Raw genomic sequence first — 22,454 nt, 5'->3', positions numbered from 1 at the left:
GCACGCAGATCCCTGAAACACTTCCACACAGCCTTGAGTTTGTCTTAGACACCAGCGAACACTTGCTTAGAATTAAAATGTATTACACCGTGATAAAGCTATGACATTGCTATTAATTGTAACAAAGGACTCAAGTGGGTGATGTATACCAGCACAATACATATGCTGATGTAAATCAGTTTTTCTTTGTACTTTTGTCACCATGCTTAATATTAATAATAAGAAGAGTGTGGCAAGAGCTCAGCTGCAGTACAGCGGCAGGGCTTCATACTGGAAAAACTGGTTTACTCACCTCACCACAGATCTCTGAGGAGATTCAGGGATCTTGAAGATCCCTTTCAGGGGGTTTCCAAAAGTGTATAGATAGTTTACAAGAGTATAATTAAAAAAAAAATATCAGAATACTTTAAGAATAATTACTGTTACAGTTCGGTAATTATAAGGCATTGATGATTGGATCTTGATCGTTGATATTCTGCTTTTAGGCGAGATTAAATCTGGGTTGTGACAATGAAGGTTGTGATCTCGGCGAGAAATTGGTCGAACGAAAAGAAGACAACGATGGTATATCTTGTCACGGTGTTGGACAGAACTCGGGCACATCACTACGGAGAGATATTAACCGGAGAGGCACCAGTAAGTTCAAAAACGAAGTCACAAGTTTTGTTTCAAATGTATTTTATTAACACTGAATTTATTAACTCAGTAATTTGTGGTCTACATTAACAATGCATCAGCTAGGTGTTTCTAATGAAAGAAGGTAACAGAAGCGGGTCTTGAAAAGTATCTTGTCCGATCGAGTATCGGGTTACGTGTCTCCGAATACTGTCGGGTGCAGAACAGCGGACATCGCTGTAGTAGCTCTTGAGTTAGGACTTAACGAGGGCTGAGAACTCTGCAAAAGTCAAAAGGAAGATTCAGTTCCTGGCATTTATTCTGCTACTGCAACTGTATACAGTACACATTATTTTTAAACGCACGAAAAACGTATTTAGACGTTTGATAGCAAATACCCTGTAAAACATTTGTGCGGTGTGACGATACTAAAATGCCACACAGCTAGGGCGGTATCGAATCTCTTTACCTACGCCGGTTCAATTCAAAAAGCACAAAGGAAGATGCATCTCTCAGAACTTCAGGCCCGATTCTTGTCTGGACCTGCGGTTGCCGAGCGCTTGGCGCAGCAACACCAGGTCCTGCTCTCGTGTCGGGCCTGCTATCAGGCCGGTCTTCTAGAAATCTGGAGTACGGGCTCTTTTCTTCAGCTGCCGGTACCTTCTACTCCGATCTTCCCGTCCCCGTCGGAGTCTCCGGCCAACAGGAACGCCCTGGTCTCCGCAGCCGTCAGGACCCGCGCTCCTTTGGAGAAGCTCTGCAGAAACAACCTGGAGACGAGGCGTGGGGCGCCCCGTGAAGTCTCAGAGCCCCGTCAGGACGCGTGCACTGAGCCCCGCTGGACAACTCACGCCCCGTCCGAGTCCGGCGGCCCAGGCGACAAACCCTGCGCCGATTTCCAGTCATTAATCCTACTGACTGGAACAGGTAAAGGTTTATTCCACGCCGAAAGGAAACGACAAGAGACACAACGTTTCGGCTTTGGAGCCACACACCTGAAGAAGGCTTCACAGCCGAAACGTTGCGTCTCTTGTCTTTTCCTTTCAGCCTTGAATAGACCTTCACCTGTTTTCCTGTGCAGCCCTGCCGCCGGGGATACTCACTGCAGCTCATCTTCCTCGATGAAGCCGCTGTTGTTCTGGTCCAGGACCTTGAACACTTTCTCGACGTCCGCCGGCGACTTCTTAGACAGACCCACCGCTGCGAAGAACGTCTTGTGGTTGAAGGAGCCGGTGGCTACGGAAACGGAGACCGGTTTTAACCCGCACAGAAACGCAACAAAATGAAGAAACTCGCAATCCGGGGCGCAAAACGTGAACTTGAGCGTGTGGGAGCAAATAAGTGGCGAATAGGTTGTTAAAAGTGTGCAGTTTAAACAAGAGCGTCGTCCGCACGCCAGGGATGAACCACAGCGACTCTCAGCTGTATTTCGGCTGCAGGGGGACACGCGTGTGGATGGAAACATATTCAAATGGGTCGGGGGCGATTTCTATCGGGTCGCCGAGGTCGCCGCTGTCGGCCGAGCCCGGGCAGAAGGCAGCGTGCTGTACCTTGGCAGGCGCTTAGGGCCGCGGCGATGGCGCCGGCAGCGAGGACTCCGCTCAGAGCCATGGCCGCACCTGGAGAGGAGGAGACGCCGGGAAGGGCTCGCTTCTGTTCCAGCTGGGCGCTAGGAACGATCTGCTCGCCAACTGCCCTTGTTTTCCAACGTCTTTGCCACCAGCGCCGACTCACAGGTGTTAATGACAGGTAGTTACTGCGGCCACTTGACCCAGACCTGAGCGCCTTGGTGCGCGTTACCACCCAGTCCCCCCTCCCCACCAACACCCAACATCTATTCATGTTATTAGTATATCCTATTTAACGTTATCGCCTGAATAACACGCCTGCAAGCCGAGATTGGGACCAAAGGGAGGACTTTTTTCCCCCTCCCTATTGAGATTGTCTAATGAATGCACGGGCGCATCTCCACTCTGATTCTTGTCTGCCTGCAAATGACAGCCGCTGGCCGGGTCCGATTCCCTCTGGCTCCGCGGAAAGGGTCTGGGCGGGAGGAAAACGGGCTGCGATGCTTCACACAGAAGGTTACTCCTGTTTCGCTTCCAGGTGGTTGCTGGAAAGCAGGAGCCGGGCACGGCTCGGTCGTTCTTGTGCAGAGCCAGCGATTAGTTCAAGGTGCAGAGAGGAAAACAAAACACACGAATCTATTATATCAGCGCTGCATTATGATTTCGTGAAGACACGGAAAGTCAAGGTGAATGCTGTCCAGGACGGGTTCTGGGGAGACCAGAACGCCACCGCCGAGCACACAGAACATTTCAGCCGGACACGCGTCACCGGCACGTACAACTGGTAAAGGTGTCACTGTGATTTTTTCACCTTTTTTATTCGGCTTTCCGTACCTATGAATGATGTTAACGGAAGAGCCGAGCGCTTATTTGAAATATGAATCCCCCACAGTTCCCCCCCCCCCCCCTTGCCAAGCATGCATTTATCCGTTTTGAACGGTAGATGGCGAAGTGGTGCACCGGCCGGGGGGCAATTCTGCGGGCAGAGAGAGTCCCGTGTCGGGGCGGGGCAGGGCAGCTGGCTCGCGGCACCTGCTTGGGGACGGTGAAGGGTGGGGTCCACACGCAAGGGAAGTTCACGCCAGCGTTGTTTTTCTGTCTTCAGACGCAAGGTAACCAAGACGCAAGTCCCCTTCGCGGTGGAGGCTTGAGTAGCGCCCGGTTATACAGCGGGGAGCAGTGTGCTGAAGCACTTTGCTCAGGGGCACAACAGCAGCGTCCCGCCCGAAATGGGGAGCCGCCGCCCCCGGCCGGGGAGCGCCGGGGAGCCCTGGCCGCTTTTCCGCGCTGCTGTCTGAGTAGTAAAATGCAGAATAAAAAGTCTTAAACGTCTTATTTAATGCAGACTGATCCCATACACTTCAGAGTCTACCTCCCTCCCCAGAAATAATATATATATGTATCTCTCGGTATAGCCGTGTAGCCTCCTTAGCAAGCGAGGTTGTCCCCCCCCCCCCATCTTTGTGTGGCTGTTCTATTGTTCCTATGGCGACTGTTTATGGCGAAACATCAACAGGGAGCCAGCGAGGCGCTGTGAAGCTCTTGCACGCTCATTGGACTAAGCAGGGGTGTCTTCGGTTCCGACAGCTGAAAATCTGGTTTTCAAAAGCAGACGCCTCCCCCCCGCGCCCGAGACTTATTTAATGTTTGTGGGCGTTTGCAGAAAGCGTGTCGCTCGCACACAAGGTCACAAGCTGCCACTCTGCGGAGTCCTGCTCCTAAAAACACCCTGCCGGACCTGAAATCCCGGCTCGGAACAGGTCTGGCTGCCGGGAGACAGAGCGGACACCCTTGGGTCTGATGAGCGCGACTTGTACCTGACGGCAGCAGCATCTTCAGCTACGGCTAGCAGCCGTGTAGAAACTAAATTAACAAAACAACAAGTTCAGTCTTGGGAATGCGCAGTTCAGAGCTTCATAAAGACTTCACAAACATTAAAATAGCAGAATGGGAAAGAGAGCTGGTGAATTGTACATCTGCACATATACACACATTGCAGACAGTCTCAGTCCTAATTCCTAAATTACACAAATAGTAATAATAATTTTACCCTTGATGCTACACCTAATTCCAGCCTTGAGCCAAACTCTGAACCTCTGTGCAGCCCAAGCCCCGATTTGAATGTATGCCTGACCTTAACCCTAACCCTATCTCCAGCCCTGACCTGACCCCCTAACCCTAGCGCTTACCCCATCGCTGACCCCAGCTCCTGCCTCGCCCCTGGCCTCGACACAAACCCCTCTCAGGTCTCAGGAGCCCTCTTTACTTTTTCATCTGTAACCCAGGAACTCGGCAGCAGACCCGCATCACCGTATCAATTCAGATCTAAGAGTCATCCTCACTCAAAACCCGCTCTACCTGGAACGTCGCGGGAATTTCAGTGTTTACAGAAGTGCTTTCCTGGCCAAACTCTACTCGGGGACTGAAGAAACAAAATGCACCAGACGAGAATAAAACTGTGTGGACCTTTCGACTTCGCATCGCCACGAACAGAGCGCGCTGTTCATTTTCCTGGGAGCCTCAGGAAGATTGTGTAGTGATTTGGTTTAGAGATAAAGGCTCCACCACTCAACCTAGTCAGACAGGTTTGAGATTAATGGCTCAGAGTTCTAATTAAGGAATATCCCTCTTGATGTCAGCCGTACCTTTCCTTGTGTTTCACTTTCTGACATCGTTAGCGTGCCTCACATGGCTGTCAAGTGACTTGTGTTATCAGCGCATAGCATTACTCACGCGGTGACGTCACCGAGCCCTGCACAGCAAGGCGTGCAAACGAGAGACCAAGGGACGCGCTGATTGGGCACAATTGCGCAGACGGGCAGAGCAGCCGCGTCTGATTGGTTCGCGTCCTTGTCGGTCTCCGGTGCCCGCACCGCACCTGCTTTGCTTTAACCCGCCCCTCGGGGTGACGTAGTAAACAACATGGCGCCGCGGAGCGGTGATGGGGTTTGATTGTGTTGGAACTGTTGATCAATTAAAAGCTAGGTTTAACTTCGTTGCTTTTGCTTTTTTTTACCTCCGCTTACAGTTATGTCGGTGATACAAAACCTTGCTAATATGCTAGTCCAGGAAAGGTAGTGATCCTTTCACATTCCTTCAGAGGATGAGACGCTGTAGCGAGTGAGTGTCGAAAGCCCGATATATTATTAGGAAACGCGCAGAAAGGAGACCGGGGGGTGAAAACCAACGATGCGAGCGCCTTTATCGATCTCACACGGTTAATTTACCCCCCCCTCAGTTTCCGCTTTGATACATATTTGTGTACGCACGTATTCATATGCGCGGAGAAGACGGGTGAACGTGACTGATTTCCTCTCGAAAGCCGAAGGATGGGGAGCCGTCGGGGAGCTGTGCTGTCGCTGGCGATGGGGATCCTCCAGCTGGCTGCGCTCCCGGCCGCTGGCGCTCCGCTTCCGGATCCACCCGCAGGTGAGCCCCCGCCGCTCTGCCCCCGCCGGTGCCGGTGCCGGTGCCGGTGCCGCCCTGCCCGGGGCGGCGGAGATCACGGTCGGCCGGTTGTCAAGGAGACACTCGCCTCTTCTCCCTTCGCGAGCCGCCGGCGCTTGCAGCGGATCCAGTGAAAAGATGTAAAAATATGTGGTCTGGGTGGGTTTCCTTGCTCACCCTCCTCCTCCTCCTCCCCCCCCTGGCCTGGCTGCTGCGGTCTGGTTTCCAGGTGTATCGACATGTTCTCTGGCGGCGTGTGTCGGCGAGCTAATGGGTATCGACTTCCTATTAATCTCTTACCCCCCCAGAGCCCTTTTCAAAGGCTCTTTAAAATAACGAGACGGAATACAGAACGATGCCGGATGACGGGGACGGCTGGAAATGGAGCGGAGTCGTGGGATGAACGCTGATGCGTTAGAGGGGATTTAATGGTCGTCTCCGGTTTGACATGGTTTGGACCGCAGCCTCCGCTCCAGCCGGAGGGGATGTCGCTAGAAACGCTCGGTGTCTGTGTCTGTCTCCGTGTCTCTGCTGGCTGAGCTCCGGCGGGCAGCAGACCTGTCTTACGGAAGCTAGTTTGTTGACATGGAGACAGGCGGCGAGGCTGTATTTCAGCCGGACCTTTCTGTTCACTGTTCATGTCTGAACGGGTTGGCACTCCTGCTACTTATTAAAATTTTAACTATTAAAATACTTTAAAAAAACAGATTTGTCTTTGAAGAGACATATCGTCCCCCCCCCCGGTGTGTTTACTGTTTGAATGATGGAAGTTGGTGATGCAGTGCTGCCAGTGTGATGACTCTTGGACTTGATCTCGGTGAACAGAACCACTCTAGAGCCACCAGAGGTGGTGAGGTGAGCGGTTGTCGGCTTTGCCCCCGCTGGCTGTTTTCCGTTCTGTTCTGTGGATGGGTGCAGCCTCTGGCCTGTCGGCCCGCTGCGTGCCGGTGCTCGTCACACAGCACCCGCAGCTCCTGGCCAGACCCGGGACAGGAGGGGAAAGAGAAAACACAAACTAGTTTAGCCTAGAGAGCCAGAGCTGTGGAACCTGTTGGGCCTCGTTAGCTCAGTTCGGTAGCTCCGTGGCGCAGACCTGGGCTGTGTCCTGCTCTCCTCTCTGGTGCGGGGTGTCTCGTGGGGGTGAAGTGGGGCAGAATTGGGGTGATTTACACTGCTCTTACTTTGTAGAACCCAGCTGCGGGTTCCTTCTTTATCCCTTTTGCATGACAGACACACACCCCACTTTCCAGCCCTTTGTGCGCAGAGCTGCTTCTATACCTGCGTGACTTGTCACCCTGGGAGTCCAGTTTGTCCTTTCCCACTTTCCTTGCTGAATCCGGTTTCATGCCCGGCAAGCTGGTCGTCGGCTGTCTGGCGGAGATGTCATCGGTGCGCAGTGCCTGCTGGGGAGCAGCCTGCGGTCCTCTCGATAGCGAATGGCCAGCGTGACTGTCTGGCAAACGCTTATCAGGCGGCTGCCGGCCGTGCGTGTACCTGTGAAGATGAAGGGTGCGTGCAGGGCGCTGTGCCAGGTATAATACGTCTCTCAGCCTGTCCTGTGTCACCTTTTCCTTGCAAATGGCCCATTTTTCTGTATTTATAACCTGCTCTCCCCAGCCCAGCCTCTCTGGGAGTCATTCTCCGGTGTGTCCAGGTATGTCTCACAAACGCCCTGACTTCATTAGCCTGTATCTGTAAATATGAAGTTCCTCTTTTAAGTTGCAGTATGTTCAAATCTCTCTTCTGAAAGATTCGTGGTACCATTAGTGGCTCATTATGGATAATTACACTTCAAAATCCTCTTTTGGGGATAGCAGATTGCTTTTAGTGTACACACCATTGAAACCAGCTCAAATGCTCTTGCAGGGTGCTTTGACTGTGAACATGTGACTTTCCCTGCGTGCGCAAGCGAACACAGTCCATCTCACTCATAAAGTGGGTAATTTTTAACAAGGAGATTCTGCTGTGGTGAGGTTATCTGATCCCTTTACAGGAGGGAAACTGAGGTCAAAAGTCAGAAATGGCCCTGTGTTCTCTGGTGTGGCGATGAGGAAGTCGATCAGGAGAGTATAGATAGTGCAGGGGAAGCTCTAAAAGCCCTTTCATTCACTGTTTACTCACCAGGCTGCCTAGACGCTGCCGCTGGGGCAGTCTCAGTGAATTTCATTCCCACCCGCCTTTTTCTCAGGGCTCCTTTGGAGAAGAGGCTTGATGAGGGATTATAACGAGAAGAAAATCTTAAGGAAAAGTGCCAAATCCCAGCTACTCTCGCAGCAGCTGGATTGGGCCATCATGGCAGGCTTTAAAGTGGTGATGTTGGATGAAATAGCGCGCTATCCCAGCAAGGCCGGGCCCGCTGCTCCTTCTGTACTTCGAGAGCGGCCCCTGAGGCGTGCCACTGGCCGGCGGGCCCGTTTCTGGTCCGACCCAGCTTGCAGGGCTCTGTCCCCGCACAGCACCAGCTTTGCAGTAAGGACAGTGTCGGGACCGTTAACCCAGCCCTCAGCCCAGCAGGAAGAGAAGAGCTCAAACAAGTAAAGGTCATGTCAAAGAGTTGTTGGCTCGCTCAGCTGTCAGCCCTTTACCTCTGCTTCTTGTCTGGATCTGGGACCGAGGAGAAGCTGTCCGGTTTGCACAGACATCCTGACGGTGTCTTCCGTGTGTGGTCACACAATTTAGATGCTATTGTTCTGAAAATAAAAACAGTCCTGCTTTTAAAGAGTTAATTAAGTGTTAATTAACAGGTTGTCTGCTCTACTAGTATGAAGGATCGGAGTTGTGAATGGCTATAAAAGCATGAAGAATTTTAAAACCAGTCTGTTTTATGAACTGGAAGCGAGTGCAGGGATGTTCCTGCAGATCACATGGAGAAGAATTTCTGATCTCATTACATTCACATCCTAAGCATTCTTCGACAGTTATGTTATTTATGGACATTGGATAGCATGAGCGGCTAGTTTTGCAGGGGTATTACCAAGCGAAGGTCATATGAGAAAAGTTACTAGTGAGCTTTTGGCCCAGTGATGCTCATTCTCTTCCTACTGGATTGTCTCGAGCTCCCGCCTTTCCTGTTCCGTAGTTTCAGGGGATCCCTGGGAACCAGCAGATACTGTGTGGAATTCAGGACACCCACCAGTCTCTGACTGAAGGGGGAGAAATTATAATTATGTCCGAATTGTCTTTCGCACTTAAATTCCAGGAATGATGTCGACAAGTTTTTTTTTTGCAATCGTTGAAGGCGTTTTTCTGTCCAGATTTTGGCTGCTGCTTTAAACTCCTCCTCGGCAGTTTTTAGTAAATTGCGTCTGGAACTTGGCAGATAGTTCAGGAACAGTTTTGTCAGCAGTGAGGCAGGTTCGGAGGAGGTCATGTCGGCGTTAGCTGACAGTGAAGTCTGGAGATGATGCAGAGTGATGAAGACATAGGGATGAAATCACTCAGATGCTACAAGAAAGGAGACTTTGTTTCAGAAAGCTTCCATGGTGTTATTTCAGTGCTTAAAAACGATATGTGCTGACAAAACTTTTTCTTGAAAATGACTTGTAAATGGCCTCTCCTGCAGGGGAATGATGTGCTTCTGAAGATGTATTCATTTTTTTTTAATGCCGTTTGCATAAATCATAAGAGAAACCTTCTCTCGCTTAATGCTGTGAAACTCACAAGTGATTGCTTTGTTAAACAGACACAGAGCTGTGTGTTATTTGCCTGGTTATGTGTGAAATTGTCTTCCCTTTCTTCTGTGAGTTCTTTCCTTACCCTTTCTCTATTTACACTCTGTTTTGAATGGAGATAGTTAAATCTGGCTTTTCTCTGTATTCCACAGTGGCTCCTGCCCTTTAGCCTCTGCTGTGTGTTTTAAATTTCCCAGCTTGAAGCCAGGTATTGCAGACTGTAGAAAGGTTTTCACGGCGCTCCTGAAGGCAGTGTTGCCAGACACTGTGGATGTTTTGGACTTCACATTTGAGGTCATTTGCCACTGGGACCACAGAGGAGGAGGCCGAAAAGGAGATGCAGTGAGGTGCTTCTGTCTGTGTCTGTATGGGGAAGCTCACAGAAGGGTTTCTCTGGCTCAGCGGTCAGTCTGCCGGAGTCGATGATTAACAAACTGTCACTTCTCCGAGGGGAGAAACCTAGCGACGGGCCGGGTTTCGGTATTGACTTGGAAACAAACAAGGGGACAGTGTTCAGACGTAATTTGTCCTTGGCGATGGAAGACTTGCGAAACAGAAACGTTTCGAGCTCTGAACCAGGAAGCCGCTTGGTTGGGGGGAACCTTTGAAAGTTTTTTTTCCTCTCTTCAGAAGTTGGGAGATCTCCAGTTACTTATGAACTGCCGTGATAAAGTAGCAAGCCCCTACATGTTTAGGAACATTAAAGAGTTCAGATTAAACCTCTTATTAGGTCTGTTAAGGGGGCGGTTGTTGAATTGGCCGCGCAGGTGTGGGGACCCCCCCGAGCCCTGCTGAGTCACCACACCTGAAGGGCCCCCGATTGCTGGCGCTGTTCAAGATCTGTTCGCTCTTTGCAAGTGGTTTTTCCCAGTAATTCCCTGCAAGGGTTGAATTTTCTTTCTCTTGTTAGACCCTTCACTCCTGTTTTCGAATGATGGACTTACAGTATTCCCTTATTATTGTTTTGTTTCCTTGGGAATTCTTAATTCCTCTTTGCCTATACCCTGATACCACAGTGTTTTCCACTGTCGGCTTGGAATGTTTCTGAATACTTAATTGATGAATTAATTGAACCAGTTATCCCCATGCTGCCCGTCAGTCCCCCTGTGTCGGTATGATGGCCTTGTCTAATCGGTCTGCTCTGCTCACAGCTTGGTCCCGTCGGCCCTGTCTGCAGGCCAGCGAGTGATGGACTGAGCACTCAAGCTCCTCCGGCTTCTTTCGCTTTTCGTTTCCAGGTCCCAGAGCCTGGGACAAAGAGGAACTGCTTGCGATTCAAAGTGTGTGGAACCCTCCCCCCTTAATGGGTGATAACATGTCACGTATTTTATCATCGCGTCCTCTTTGGATGGATCTGTGGGTCCACAGGTCGAAGTCCTAGATTTGCGGTTCAGGTACGGTGGAGGAGAGGAGAAACCATTAATGTTTTTTTCAGATTCTAGTAATTAAAGAAGGAAAGGTGAGATTTAGTGGAGGTAGGAACGTTAGACATTACCCTGCAGGGAACAAAGCGGTTTTGACAGACACATCTAAGGAATTTTATCTCTCTTCTTGGTTCCTTTTGGTTTTTATGGAAATGCGGCACTTAATATATGTAAATCCTGGCCACCCCTTTCAAACGTGGAGCTATTCATAGCGTGCTGACGGGCTGGATCGTCAAGCAGCGGCTCTGTAGAGAACCGCCAGGGCTTCCTGATAAGACAGCAGGTAGATTCTTGTTGTTTCGGGCCACCACTTCTCCAGCTGCCCGGGAGCTCAGGTTTCTCATCTGACGGGATGTAGAAATCAGATCCTTGGGAGCTCCTCCTCGGATGCTGCCGGCACACGAGTTTCTTCTTTACTTTGTTGTTGGGCGAAGCCAGGTGATCACGGGCCCAGTGGTGTCCTGGGGTGTGACTGGTGTGTTTCGAAATGCACTGGGCGTGTGCTGGGATTCACAGGCCAGTGCAGTGTCTTCAGTGGATCCAGAAAGAGTTTGCAGGGGGGCGGGTCTGTACTTCCTTCAGAGAACGGCAGACGTCGAAGGGATGGGAGCAAAGGATTGTCTTGACAGTTACACTGGGAAGGGTAGAGGCCAGTGGAATCTGTTTTTTACAGTTAAACACAGATTTCGTTTAGTTTTTTATCGCATCGTTGGGGGTGTTTATCAGCGTTGACTGGTTCGCTGAATATCTGGAGCACTGATACACCAGGGTCTCCTGTTCCTCCATACAGGTCATGTTGTAACCGATGGATCTGTGCCACGCTGTTACATTCTGAAAATCTGGCTAAAAACGACTTGGTCTAAGCCGTACTTCCGTATATGGGGTTTGAGCTGCCCTTTTCTGTTTGTGGTGATTGATGCTATGTGCTGTAAGGTAACTGAAGTGTGAACTGTCTTCTCTGCTTCACGCCGCAGTGGAAACGGGGCTCGTTCTCGGCCTCTTCTCTGGAAGCACATTGCAGGACAAGAGTGCTGACGAGGGCTTGCGCCTGAGGCACATTAACGCTTCGGGGTTTTCATCAGAACATAGAGGCTGACGACCAGAGGAGATGGTTCGGCTTGTCTAGCCCATGAGGCTGCTAGTAGCTAAGTAACCGAGCTTCTCATCCAGCTGCTTTTAGAAAGGGGTCAAGTATGTTAGCAGCTTTGTTGGGTTGTTGTTCCATACTCCCACAACTCTTTGTGTAAGAGCGACCTACTGTAACACACTCACATGCTCAGTTCTGAAGGCTCTTCTGCGTGGTTTTCGCCTGTATCCTCCGGTGTGAGCTGCACTGTTGACACACTACTAAGGCTTTGAATGTTTTTGAATACTTGCATTCTGGTCTCCTTGTAGTCTCCCCCTTTCCTAGACTAAAAAGGTTTGGATCTTTAAATTCATCTTCATAAGACATTACTCGGCAGTGGAAACATACCTGGGCTTTCTTCTTTTTATAATGCACCAACCAAAATTGTTCGCAGTATTGCAAATGAGGTTTAACTTGTGCCTGGTACAGCTGTAGCGCAACATCCCGTGATGTGAATTGTACACTTTTTCTCTGTTGTACTCTGTGCTCTTCGCTGCACCAGCCTCTATCGGGTCAGGTCAGAGGGCGCCCTGGTGTGAACAGATCGCCTTGCAGGGGACGAGTGGCAGAACATTTTCCTTCGGCAGAGGGGTCAGCGGGGTCAGGGGCCGGATGCGGTGCTGCCCGTGCTGTTGGAAGAGCGTGGCGGCCCCGTGCGGGGGAGCCCGGCGGGAGGCCTGCGCCCCGATGACCCCTGAGACAGTGGGGGCGCCGCACCCCATTCCCTTCACGCCTGCCTTTGTGAAGGCTCTGCTGGAGGGCGCTGCCCTGGGCGGACGAGCTTCGGCCAGCACTGCGGGGAGCCTGCCCAGAGCTGAAAGGAGCTCTCCGCCTCTGGCTGCAGGCGGGGAAAGCCCCCCCTCATCTTTCTCATTTAAATCACTCTGTGGTGAACGAGAAGGGGGGGGTCTGGATTGAGCCTGTTCCTCTACAATAGAGCCACAAGTGGAACAAAATCCCACCACTCATTGTGGAACCCAGCTCAGATCCCTCCAAGAAGCAGCTTGACGATGTCAGTAGATCATTGGACCGAAGAAGCCGGCTGGCCACATGTCTGCTGGTTATCTGTGTTGTTTCTTGAGCGTTATGCCATCGCGTCTCTGCAGATTAGACAATAGGGGGTTCACGAGCCCCTGCCGTGGTGTCTCTCGCTGAGCTCCTCAGAGAGTTCTGGGGAAAATCTCCCTTCGTCCTCTGGAGCTGTGCAGAGCAGCTTCCCAGTCAGCAGAGCTCAATGGACGCCCGGAAGACTGGGCTGACTTGTTTGAAATGTCTCCCAACCAGTTGCCTTCCTCCATCACCTGATGGAGGGGAAGAAGACAGGTCATTCCCCGTTGCCTTCTGGGAAATGTAGTTTCAGGCAAGATCTGTCTTGACGGACCTGACCGCCCTCTTGTAGATGGAACAGTGAAGAGAAAGGACATGTCTGTGCTGCAGTTTGTGTCTGAACTTGCTGCTGCACGGCTGTGACCCTTCCAGGGGTGTGCTTTATTCCGAGAAGCTGGATGGGACGGATATAGAGCTCCTGCAGTAGTACAGCTCTGAGGCTCTCAGCCCAGCCAGAGCATCACCGTACAAATCTCTGCTTTGTGAACCTTTGCAAAGCTTCAAGAAACAAGCACACGTCTTCCAGGCTTCTTCCTGCACGGGCTGGTCTGTCCTGCTCCTGAGCCTTGTTGCCCAAAGCCGTACATCAGCGTATTTGGAAGGCAGAGTTGGTTTAGTGCTGCTGTGACTGTGACAGTTCGGTCTTAAAAATAGAAGTGACTTTTGCAGAGAGTCTTTTTTATTAATTTATGGTGGGAAGCAAAGCATGGAGACTTGTGAGCCACGGAGAAGAATGAAAACGCAGAACTGCTCCCGTCTTCCTGAGAGCCTGCTGGAAGAGGGTGGCTGGGAAGGGCAGACGATAGTCTGGGCAGAAGGCTTTGTGATGGGCGCTAGTGGTTGCTTTCTCCTTGGTGCTGCATGTTAATATGTAACGGAGAACATATTATTGGGAAGTTGAGTCAACAGTTTAGTGCAGTTTAATGTTGGTCACGGTGCAGTCGGGTAACGGTTGCAATCACCTGCCAAGACAGGGCTGAGATCGTCCAAGAAGAGCCTTATTCCACGAGGTTCCGCAGCCTGTGTGCGCGCCTTTCGTTGATGTTAGTGGTGTGATTTTCTATCCTACATCGCGAGTGGGTTGTAGTCAGAATGCGAGACTGCGAGTGGGGCTTCTCACCTGTGGAAAAGAGAGAGGTGTAAGTTAAACAGCTGAAAGAACCAAAATGGAAAATGGTTTGAATGATTTCTTTCAATGTCTCTGCGACTTCAGTTGAAACATCAGTACCCATAAAGACCTTCAGACAGATCAGCTCGAAGTCTGTGACAATCCTTGTAGTCCCTTCTCCCCGGGGTGTGAGGAAATGGCTTATTTTTGTGTTGCCCGCTGAGAACGAGTGCTCCTCCTACACAGAGGTTTAATAAAGTTTGAACCGGTGCTGAGGTCGTGAGCACGGAGCTCTCCCCCGTCTCAGATTAGATAAGTGATATTAATAGAACTCACTGAGCGGTGCTGCTGGTCGTGCGTTTCTCTTTGTAGCCTCTTAATAATTGACCGAGCTTGATGAATGAGCGAGTCGGCGAAGTCGGAAGGAAAAGAGGAACGCTCTGGCTTTGTCAGCGAGTCAGGCTCCTCCGCTCCAGTCTACAGCACCCACACCTCCCAGGGCTCTCCTCCGTGTGGTGCTGTGCGGTTATCTCAGTGCCCCTGTGGTTTCGCTCCCAGATCTTGCTCCTTATTTCATTACCCCTCCCACACACACACACCTGTTCTGAGCTCGAGTTCATTGCAATGAGCCGAGGTTTTACTTTCTTTGACTTCTCCAATTCTGCAAGCAAGGCGGACATCCGTCTCGGAAGGCTGTTCTTGGCGATGGGCTTTGACATTCTGGAGACTCTCATCTGTAGTGTGAGCGAGCCCCGAAGCCCCAGGGACCCAGTGAGAGGAGAGGAGAGGAGAGCTGGGGTGCCCTGGGGTATCTGCATGGGGACTTGGCCCAGATGGATTAGAGAGGCTGACCGCAGGTCCGTGCGCTCAGGCCTGTCCCGCGGCAGGCCCCCAGGGGAGAGAGCTGCCCTGGGGCTACTAGGTAAGTGCCCAGGTCCTCCAGAACGGACAGCAGCTGCCTGGCGGTGCCCAGTGCCGACTCCAGAGAAGTTCTATATTAATATAAGGGTTATTATTACTAAAATAATAGACTTCCTGGTTCTGGCTGAGCCACAGGTAGAAGTGTAGAAGGTCTTGCAGGTGTTGGAGATGCAGTAGGGGGCACAGTGTGTGGTGGCTGGTGCTGTTGCCTCATACCTCTTGGGTCCTGGGTTCAGTCCTGGAATGGGGCACCTTCTGTGTGAAGTTTGCATGTTCTCCCTGTGTGGCTGTGATGACTTGATGTCTCAGTTGACTGTGTGTGTGTCGTGCGATGGGCCTGTGTCCCATTCCTGGGTGAGGTCCCACTTCACAGCCTTCGCCTCTGGTTGGCCCCAGACTGGTACAGCCCATAGAAATAACTGAGCCTTTTTTTCTCCAGGAATGCAGAGGATGCTATCTTGTGCTAAGGGGATAAAGATGGCTCTTTTCAGTATATCTCGCTGTTAGGCCATTATGGATTCAGTGGAGGATAAGTAGGTGGCGATGCTGTCTTTACTGGAAGGGTGGACTGACGGCTGTGGTCTTGAAAGGTGGGGCTGTAGAACAGAGCAGGATGCGTGTGCAGGAGTGGAGAGGAGGGGTTCCCAGCTGGGAGTGCACACTGCAGACCCTGAGAGTCGGTGATTCTGACCGGGCTTCAGCCTGCTGGGCCAGCGTACTGCTCTCGCAGTCAAGGTCAGCGTGTAGTCGGATGGAGGTGTGCAGGCCTCTCTTATCAACAGGTAGGCTTTTATCGGACGTTCTGATCCGAATAGCTGACTACGGGGAATATATCACATGGCTGTGTTGTCGCTTGGCTCGCCTAACCTACAGCTACTGAGCAAGATTGTAAGATTTTTCTCTTTTTGCACTTTTTTCTAATTCATCCTGCAGATCTAACGCTTTCATACTGCCATTTAGTCATCAGCCTGATAAGCGTTCTTGGTGACAGGCGTCTCTATTTGTGGAAACATAAACCTGTTTATCTTCCGGCCGTTTACAGACAGCAGACCCTCTGTAGGCGGAGGGGACTCTCTCTCTCTGTGCTATTTTGGGCTCTCTTCGACATTACCAAGCGAGTGAATAGTTTGATTGAGCGCAGATTTCTCCACCCGCTCGCTTTGTGTGATGTGGGGAGGAAGTGGATGAGCAGAGTGGGGGTGTTTGGGGTGGGCGCTGGCGCCCCCATATTCACTGTGCATGAAAGCGCACTGTGACAGCTGCATTCGTCCCACTCCGGCCTCAGGCTGGATTCAGGACCTAGATTATTTCTGGAAGATGATTTGCAACACGCCTACCTTGGAGGAATCCTGAAACGTACATGTAACTTTGAGCAACCACTGATCAGCCACAGGGTTTTGCAGAGTTGGAAGTCGCAGACCGGTGTTGTGCTGACTCTTCCAGCATGGGCACCACACTGATGTCATTGCGTTTCCCTGCGCTGTCTGGTTCTCCTGTATGGAAACATATCTCCCAGAATCGACCCACAAATCCAGCATCTCTCGGGGATCAAGGCCCTAACTGTGCAGAGAATCCCTGAGCTCCATGGCCCATACCACTGGAAAGTGCAGCGTTTATTGTATCTTTAGTTAAGAGAGACCACGGAGAGCCACATTTACCTGCTTGCCCCATAGGCCTGGCAGCAGGCAGTGAGCAGCCTTTTCTAAAGCTGTGTTTGCTGAAATGATTAAACATCAAAGCAGGAAATTGCAGTGCAGCGACAGATCCATGCCAGGCGGTCAAGGTCGGTCTGGTCTGTACCTTTTCTTTCCAGCCTAACAGGCTGTTGAACTGAGTGAGTTGGGCTGATTTATTAGTTTTCACTTCCTTTGCAAGCGGACAGTTAGTGGCACGTGCACGCGATTCGCGCTGCCCCTGCTGTGAGACTTTTATTTTTCCGGACTTGTTCCAACACACGCAATAAGGTGAGAAACAAGGGGTGACCGTTCTAGCTGGTTTGGTCACCCCAGGAGCTCACCCAGCTTAATTTCAGCTGAGCCCCTGTGTTAGAACTGTGCTTAAACGCTCTATAGGCAGGTGAGAGAAATGTGAGCTGTCAGGTCCTGATTAAGCACACTGCGAGCCATCTAAATAATTTATTGAGGCTTGCCAGCTCCTAATACGAACCCGTGACTCAGATGAATGCGTTACTGATGCAGTGCAGGATTCCTGAGACTCATTTCGGTAATTAACTCTCCGATCCATTCTGAAGTTTTGGCTGCTAGCTGTAGACCTGCCCTGTACTGTTCAGGCGGGGGTTTGTCAGCTGTGTTATTTTTTTATGTTCTTAAAAGCTGAAAAGTCTGAGAGATCGGAGTGTTTTTCGAGTATGTATATTTTACTAGCAGTTATCATGCCAGTTCTCCCTCTGCACCACTGTGAACAGTGAAGACACAAATCGGCCGAAGTGCAATTGGAACATGCAGCACTTGTTTTCCTGCTCTCTTGGATGCATTATCAAACCTCATACAGTAACCTTGTATTCTTGGTGTTTAAAGAAGCAACAAAGGCAGAGAACACTCCTGTGTCGTGGGCAGGTGAGGAATCCAGGGCAGGATGTGGCCTGTTCCACACGGTGTCGCTGTGTCGCTCCGTCTCAGAGACGACCTCGGGGGTTGAGTGTTTGATGTATCACTCTTGCCGTGTGGGAGAATACTTGCAAAAGGGAGAGTCGGGCACGGTTTCCTGTTGAATTGTGCCTGCTTTCTGTCGAGCTGAGCAAGTTGATTTTTAATCTGTGTCCGGGACAGTGGGATCTGCCAAGGACACAGGAAGTGTTGACGCAACATGTTAAACGTTGTCTGCTTGGGGATTACTAGAAACAATCCTTGTCATGTACCTCCTCTAACAAGAAGTGTTGTTGTGATCGGTCTTGTGCATCGCCAAACAGCTCTTGTGGTCCGGCACTAAGGCATAAATAGGGTTCCCGCACCTGTATTTCTGCATGTTGCGAGACCCCTCCCCGTGTGTCCACCCGGAACGAACACTGTCTGTCTCTGCCTCTGTCTCGCTCCCTCCGGGATCCTGCGCGGTCGCGCTCGTCTCCCCAGGGCCTGCCGGCGCTTCTGCCTGGGGTGTGTTGGAAATGAAAAGGCGAAGCGCCGGGGATGAATCACTCCGCCGTGATGGTGATGCCGCTGGTTACAGCTGGCTGCAGTTCAGCCTGGCTCCTCTGGAGAACAATCGCAGTCTGGAGACACTGCCCGGGCGATGCGATAAGTGTCAGTTTGTGCTGTGATTGCTCTCCGGGGAGGATCGCAGTTACACAAAGTGACCTACATAGCAATTAACTGCAGATCAGGTTTTAGGATACTCATGCAGACATCCTGAGAGACAAGTGCACGGGCGCTGTGCACACTGAGGAGCTGGAGCGGGATCAGAGCCCGGAGCTCGCGGAGTACAGCGTAGGGCCCGAATCGCAGCCCCCCGACTCCGGCAGCAGCACCACCCTGGGCGTGGAGCGGGGGGTGCAGCTCGGGAGGGGCGCTTTCTGAGTCCTAAAATAACTCTGTGTGAACTGAATGTAGGTCAGGCTGATTCCTTCTGAGTCTGTGGTGCGGGACTGTTAGATCGCTGGCAGGAGAAGTCGAGCGTTATGGCAGATACAGAGTTGCTTCCGCATTTGATTATACCCTAAAAGCTGATTTATCCAAGAAAGTGTAGGTGTAAGCCTGCGTGATTGTCCAGTCCGTACAAATTAAAATGGTAAAATGGAATGAAAAAGAGTACAGTATATCAGTGGTACAGCTGTGAAATGTGGTTTAGATTTGTTAATATTCATTTAATAATTCCTCACACTTCTATAGCTCTTTTCTGACATTCCACTCAGAGGGTTTCATAGGTAATGGGGATCCCCTCCACCACCACCAGTGTGCAGCACCAGTCCGCTCCCTGCACAGCAGCTCTCAGTGGGGAGGAGAGCAGAGGGATGGAGCCAGTTCAGAGATGGGGGTTATTAGGAGGTCATGACCTTCGTGTTTCTAAAAGGCAGTTGGAAAAATCTGGTTTCTAGGGCATTTCATCCAGTCAGCTGGAGTGCACAGCTTCTCACAGAGAGGGCAGCACCCCAGTGTGGAGCGGAGAATCCTGGACTTGGCCGCTGGGTTTCCGCTGTAGAGCTGTGCCGTTTTCTTATAAATCCGATGGTTCTTTCCGTGCGGGTCACCCCAGGACGCCAAGGATTGCATGGACTGATCCTGGGAAATGCACCAGGCAGGGGCTGGGGAACCCCAGCAAGAAGAAGAAAGAATAAAAAAGAACCTCAGAATATCCTTCAACCTCTTGTGTCCGGCAGCCTTGCGCGTGTGTCGGCGGGAGGAAGCCGTGGCTTGTGCGAGGCAGGCAGGAAGGGGCGGAGGGAGAGACGGGACTGGCCTCGTTCAGCTCTGCTTCCATTGGCGCCCCTTTGCAGTCGTTCTTTCCCCTGTTCTTTGGCAGAGCACTTAAACCAGCGCAGGGCAGTGCAGATCGCTTAGCAAGCAAAACTGGTGCTGTAGACGCTCTTCTGCCTCATGGCCTCTTGGAAAGAGCTGTGGGAACTTGGAGCAGGGCTGAGTCGTGCCGGCTGCGTCTCGGTGCCATGTGGCTTCAGCCCTTCACGGAGGCTGGAGCGCTTTCCAGTTGAACGAATCGGCTCACAGTCGGGGGATTTCTCCTGCGGAGGAACTTTTGTCTGGCTTTTAAAAGCCTAAATTAGGACAGTCGCCGCAGTTATGCTATAAAAAAAGAATCGCAGTGTTTGTTTGCTTTTTTATTGCTTGTCTGGAATTACTTGGCTCAGCTCTCCGCAAGTGCATCTCCACAGGCACAGGGGTGGAATGGAGGAGAGCCCACGGTGCCAAGACAGGCAGGGGAGGGGTGCAGCTGTCCCACCGAGCTCGCAGACTCTTGGCAAGTCACAGCCTGCTGCGATAGGGCAAGTCACAGATACCCTATGCTGACCCGGCCCTGGCGACACATTAGTCAGCTCTCCCCTGGAAAATGTTGGCTGCTGGCATAACCCTGGTTTGAACTTTGTTTGATCCAGGTCCTGATACATGGGTCCCAGATGCTTTCACCATCACTGCGACAGACACTTGAACACGTAACTGCTGAGCTGGGGCTGGATAGGCATATCCGTGATAACTACTGCGCCGCCTTGCTTCCCCCTCTTGATTTTTCAGTTTATTTTTAATTTGTTATGTTTTTAATGCAAAGGAACAGCAAAAAGTGGGGTAGATTTCATTTGGTTGTGCTTATTGCCAATGACAAAGCTGCGACACCAACCTTCCTAGAACGGGCCTGTTGTGATTCGGACGGAAGGCAGGTGAGATTCTAATGCTGGCTGTCTTCTTGTGCCCTGCAGGTCAGCTGGCCGCTGGCGAGCTGTCCCTCTCCCTGGCGGTCTCTGTGGTGGGCCTGTTTGTGCTGGTGTTCCTGTTACTGAACTGTACATCCTGCTGCAAAGAACAGGAAATCATCTTCAAGGTATCGGGCAGTGGCGGAAGACCGTGGCCCCTGACGTGTCACCCAAGCCCAGAGCTTCATGCAGTCAGTGCTTCCCGTCTGTCTAGTGCTGTGTCCCCAGACCTCCTTGGGATGGGATATCAGTCATCTGTATGCGCTGATGCATGGCTGGACCCTGTTTGTACTGGGTGCACAGGGGCAGGTGTGAGTGAAACACCCCACAGTGTCCACTGGCAGGTAGAAGGGGAGGTAGAAATTGTATCTGCAGATAAAGCACATTGTCTCTCACTCCCTCGCTCTACTTGGATTTTATCTCCTTTGTTTCCTTCCGGACAGCTGTCGGTTTGCATGCAGTAAACATTTTTCTCCGAATCAGTCAGTTGACTCGGACTTCCTAACGATCACATGCTAGGATGAATGAGCATTCAGGGAGATTAAAAGAGGCGTTTAATAACACATTTAGTTTTGCCAACTTAAGTTTGTTGGAAATTTATGATGTTCTAGGCTGATTACTTTACAAATGATAAAAACAAATGCCTTAGCCACTGAATAATGCAGACATCTCTATACGGTATATAGAGATATTGATAACAAATTTACAATTGATGTCCGATGTCACATGTGATTATGTCAAATCCAAAAAGAATTTGTTACTTAGCTATGTCTGTTAACACGAGCAGGTATTTCAGAAAAATTGTTCCAAAGGAGTGCTTCCCAAGGGAGATCTCCCAGTGTTCCCCTTTCCTTAGCCTGCTTGACTGGGTGAGCCGTGCTTCCCAGCCGGTATTTGTCTCCAGCAGGTATCCGTGTGTACCTGTACCTGCCCTGATCATTTGACCATTTGCAGGTTTGCATTCACTACCAAGTGAAGAATCCTTGCATGCAAGGCCAGTGGGTCCCTTATTTCCCCTTCAGCAGTTGTTTTATAACGTTATGGAGCTGGGGAATTTGGAACTGTGCTGGATTCTGGCCGAGCCTGTAAATCCGTGCTCCGCTGCAAATTCCACTGGCTGCGATGGGATTCCTAGCTCTGTCTCAACAAGTGAAAGCAGATTTATGAGCTCCTGGAGACTCGGGGGCTTCCACGGCTTTAAGCTGACCAATGAGCAGGTTCCCTGTGTCACACTGAAGCCTTGTGGTAGTGGCTCTTCTGCCCTCCTCTTTCACTTTTCAGAATCCACACTGCCCCCTGGTGGCACAAGGAGAAAGTACCTTCCCTCCTCCCTGTGAGCGCCTTAGCTTCTGCAAGGGCCGCCTTCACCCCAGCAGCTGGCGGGTTCTGAAATGCTGAAGTAGACGGCGTGGCACCATGCTACATCAGGATTACAGTTCTCCCCCGTACTGCATCACGGGAGTCAGCGGCTTTGGCACTGCGTTTCTGTTACTTTAGATGCTTCCTCCAGCAAATCATTCTGCATTTAATTGCCCTTCCAGCTCAGGGTCATTTAAATAATTAAAGTTCTGCTGTGATTGGAAGTCCTCCAGTTCAGCAGAGTGGGCTTGCCGGCTCATACAGAAAGGCAAATGTCGCAGTTTTTCCCTGAATTCTGAAGTAACAGTTTAGATCCTTTCCTTAGTAGGTCTGTGTGCTGTATAGTGTTTAAGTGTTTCGTAGAATTACAATTTAAAAGCCATGGCCTTAGGGCTGGCTTGGCTGGCACAGGCTGGCGTGGGCACAGATGCCAACCTCCTTCTCTCTCGCATTGTGTGTGAAACAAAGACACCTCCTCTGTGTCCGACAGGAGTTTGAGGACAACTTCGAGGACGAGATCGACTTCACTCCCCCTGCTGAAGACACTCCTTCCATCCAGTCTCCTGCGGAGGTCTACACCCTTGCTGTCCCTCCACTGGCTCTGCCCGGACCCCCTCATCTGCAGGCGTCCAGGACTGGAGGTGAGTCGGAGCCCCCAGGGCCTGGTGACCCCCCCCAAACAGACTGGGGGGGAAGCGTCTGACCGTCCTGCACAGCACCAGGGTCTGTGG

General features: G+C 51.2%; 2 protein-coding genes across 2 annotated transcripts in view; one reads left to right on the top strand and one right to left on the bottom strand.

Annotated features, from left to right (window-relative positions):
- Positions 1 to 720: 720 nt before the first annotated feature.
- Positions 721 to 3,073, bottom strand: LOC148818275 (parvalbumin, thymic-like). The gene is made up of 4 exons (XM_088936750.1): positions 2,166 to 3,073; positions 1,719 to 1,851; positions 1,276 to 1,385; positions 721 to 895 (listed from the first exon to the last, which is right to left on the bottom strand). The coding sequence occupies exons 1-4, from the start codon at positions 2,455 to 2,457 to the stop codon at positions 870 to 872; spliced, it is 561 nt and encodes a 186-aa protein (XP_088792876.1). The 5' UTR covers positions 2,458 to 3,073; the 3' UTR covers positions 721 to 869.
- A 1,694-nt stretch (positions 3,074 to 4,767) lies between these two features.
- Positions 4,768 to 22,454, top strand: part of lmtk2 (lemur tail kinase 2) — a 46,331-nt gene continuing 28,644 nt past the window's right edge. Inside the window, exons 1-3 of the mRNA XM_088936746.1 lie at positions 4,768 to 5,612; positions 20,371 to 20,492; positions 22,214 to 22,364. Coding sequence (XP_088792872.1) covers positions 5,513 to 5,612; positions 20,371 to 20,492; positions 22,214 to 22,364 — 373 coding nt within the window. The 5' untranslated portion in view covers positions 4,768 to 5,512. The remainder of the gene's footprint in view (positions 5,613 to 20,370; positions 20,493 to 22,213; positions 22,365 to 22,454) is intronic.

Source organism: Atractosteus spatula, chromosome 18, assembly GCF_055471065.1.
Source record: "Atractosteus spatula isolate fAtrSpa1 chromosome 18, fAtrSpa1.hap1, whole genome shotgun sequence".
NCBI classification, from domain to species: domain Eukaryota; kingdom Metazoa; phylum Chordata; class Actinopteri; order Semionotiformes; family Lepisosteidae; genus Atractosteus; species Atractosteus spatula.
This window is presented reverse-complemented; position numbering and strand designations above follow the sequence as displayed.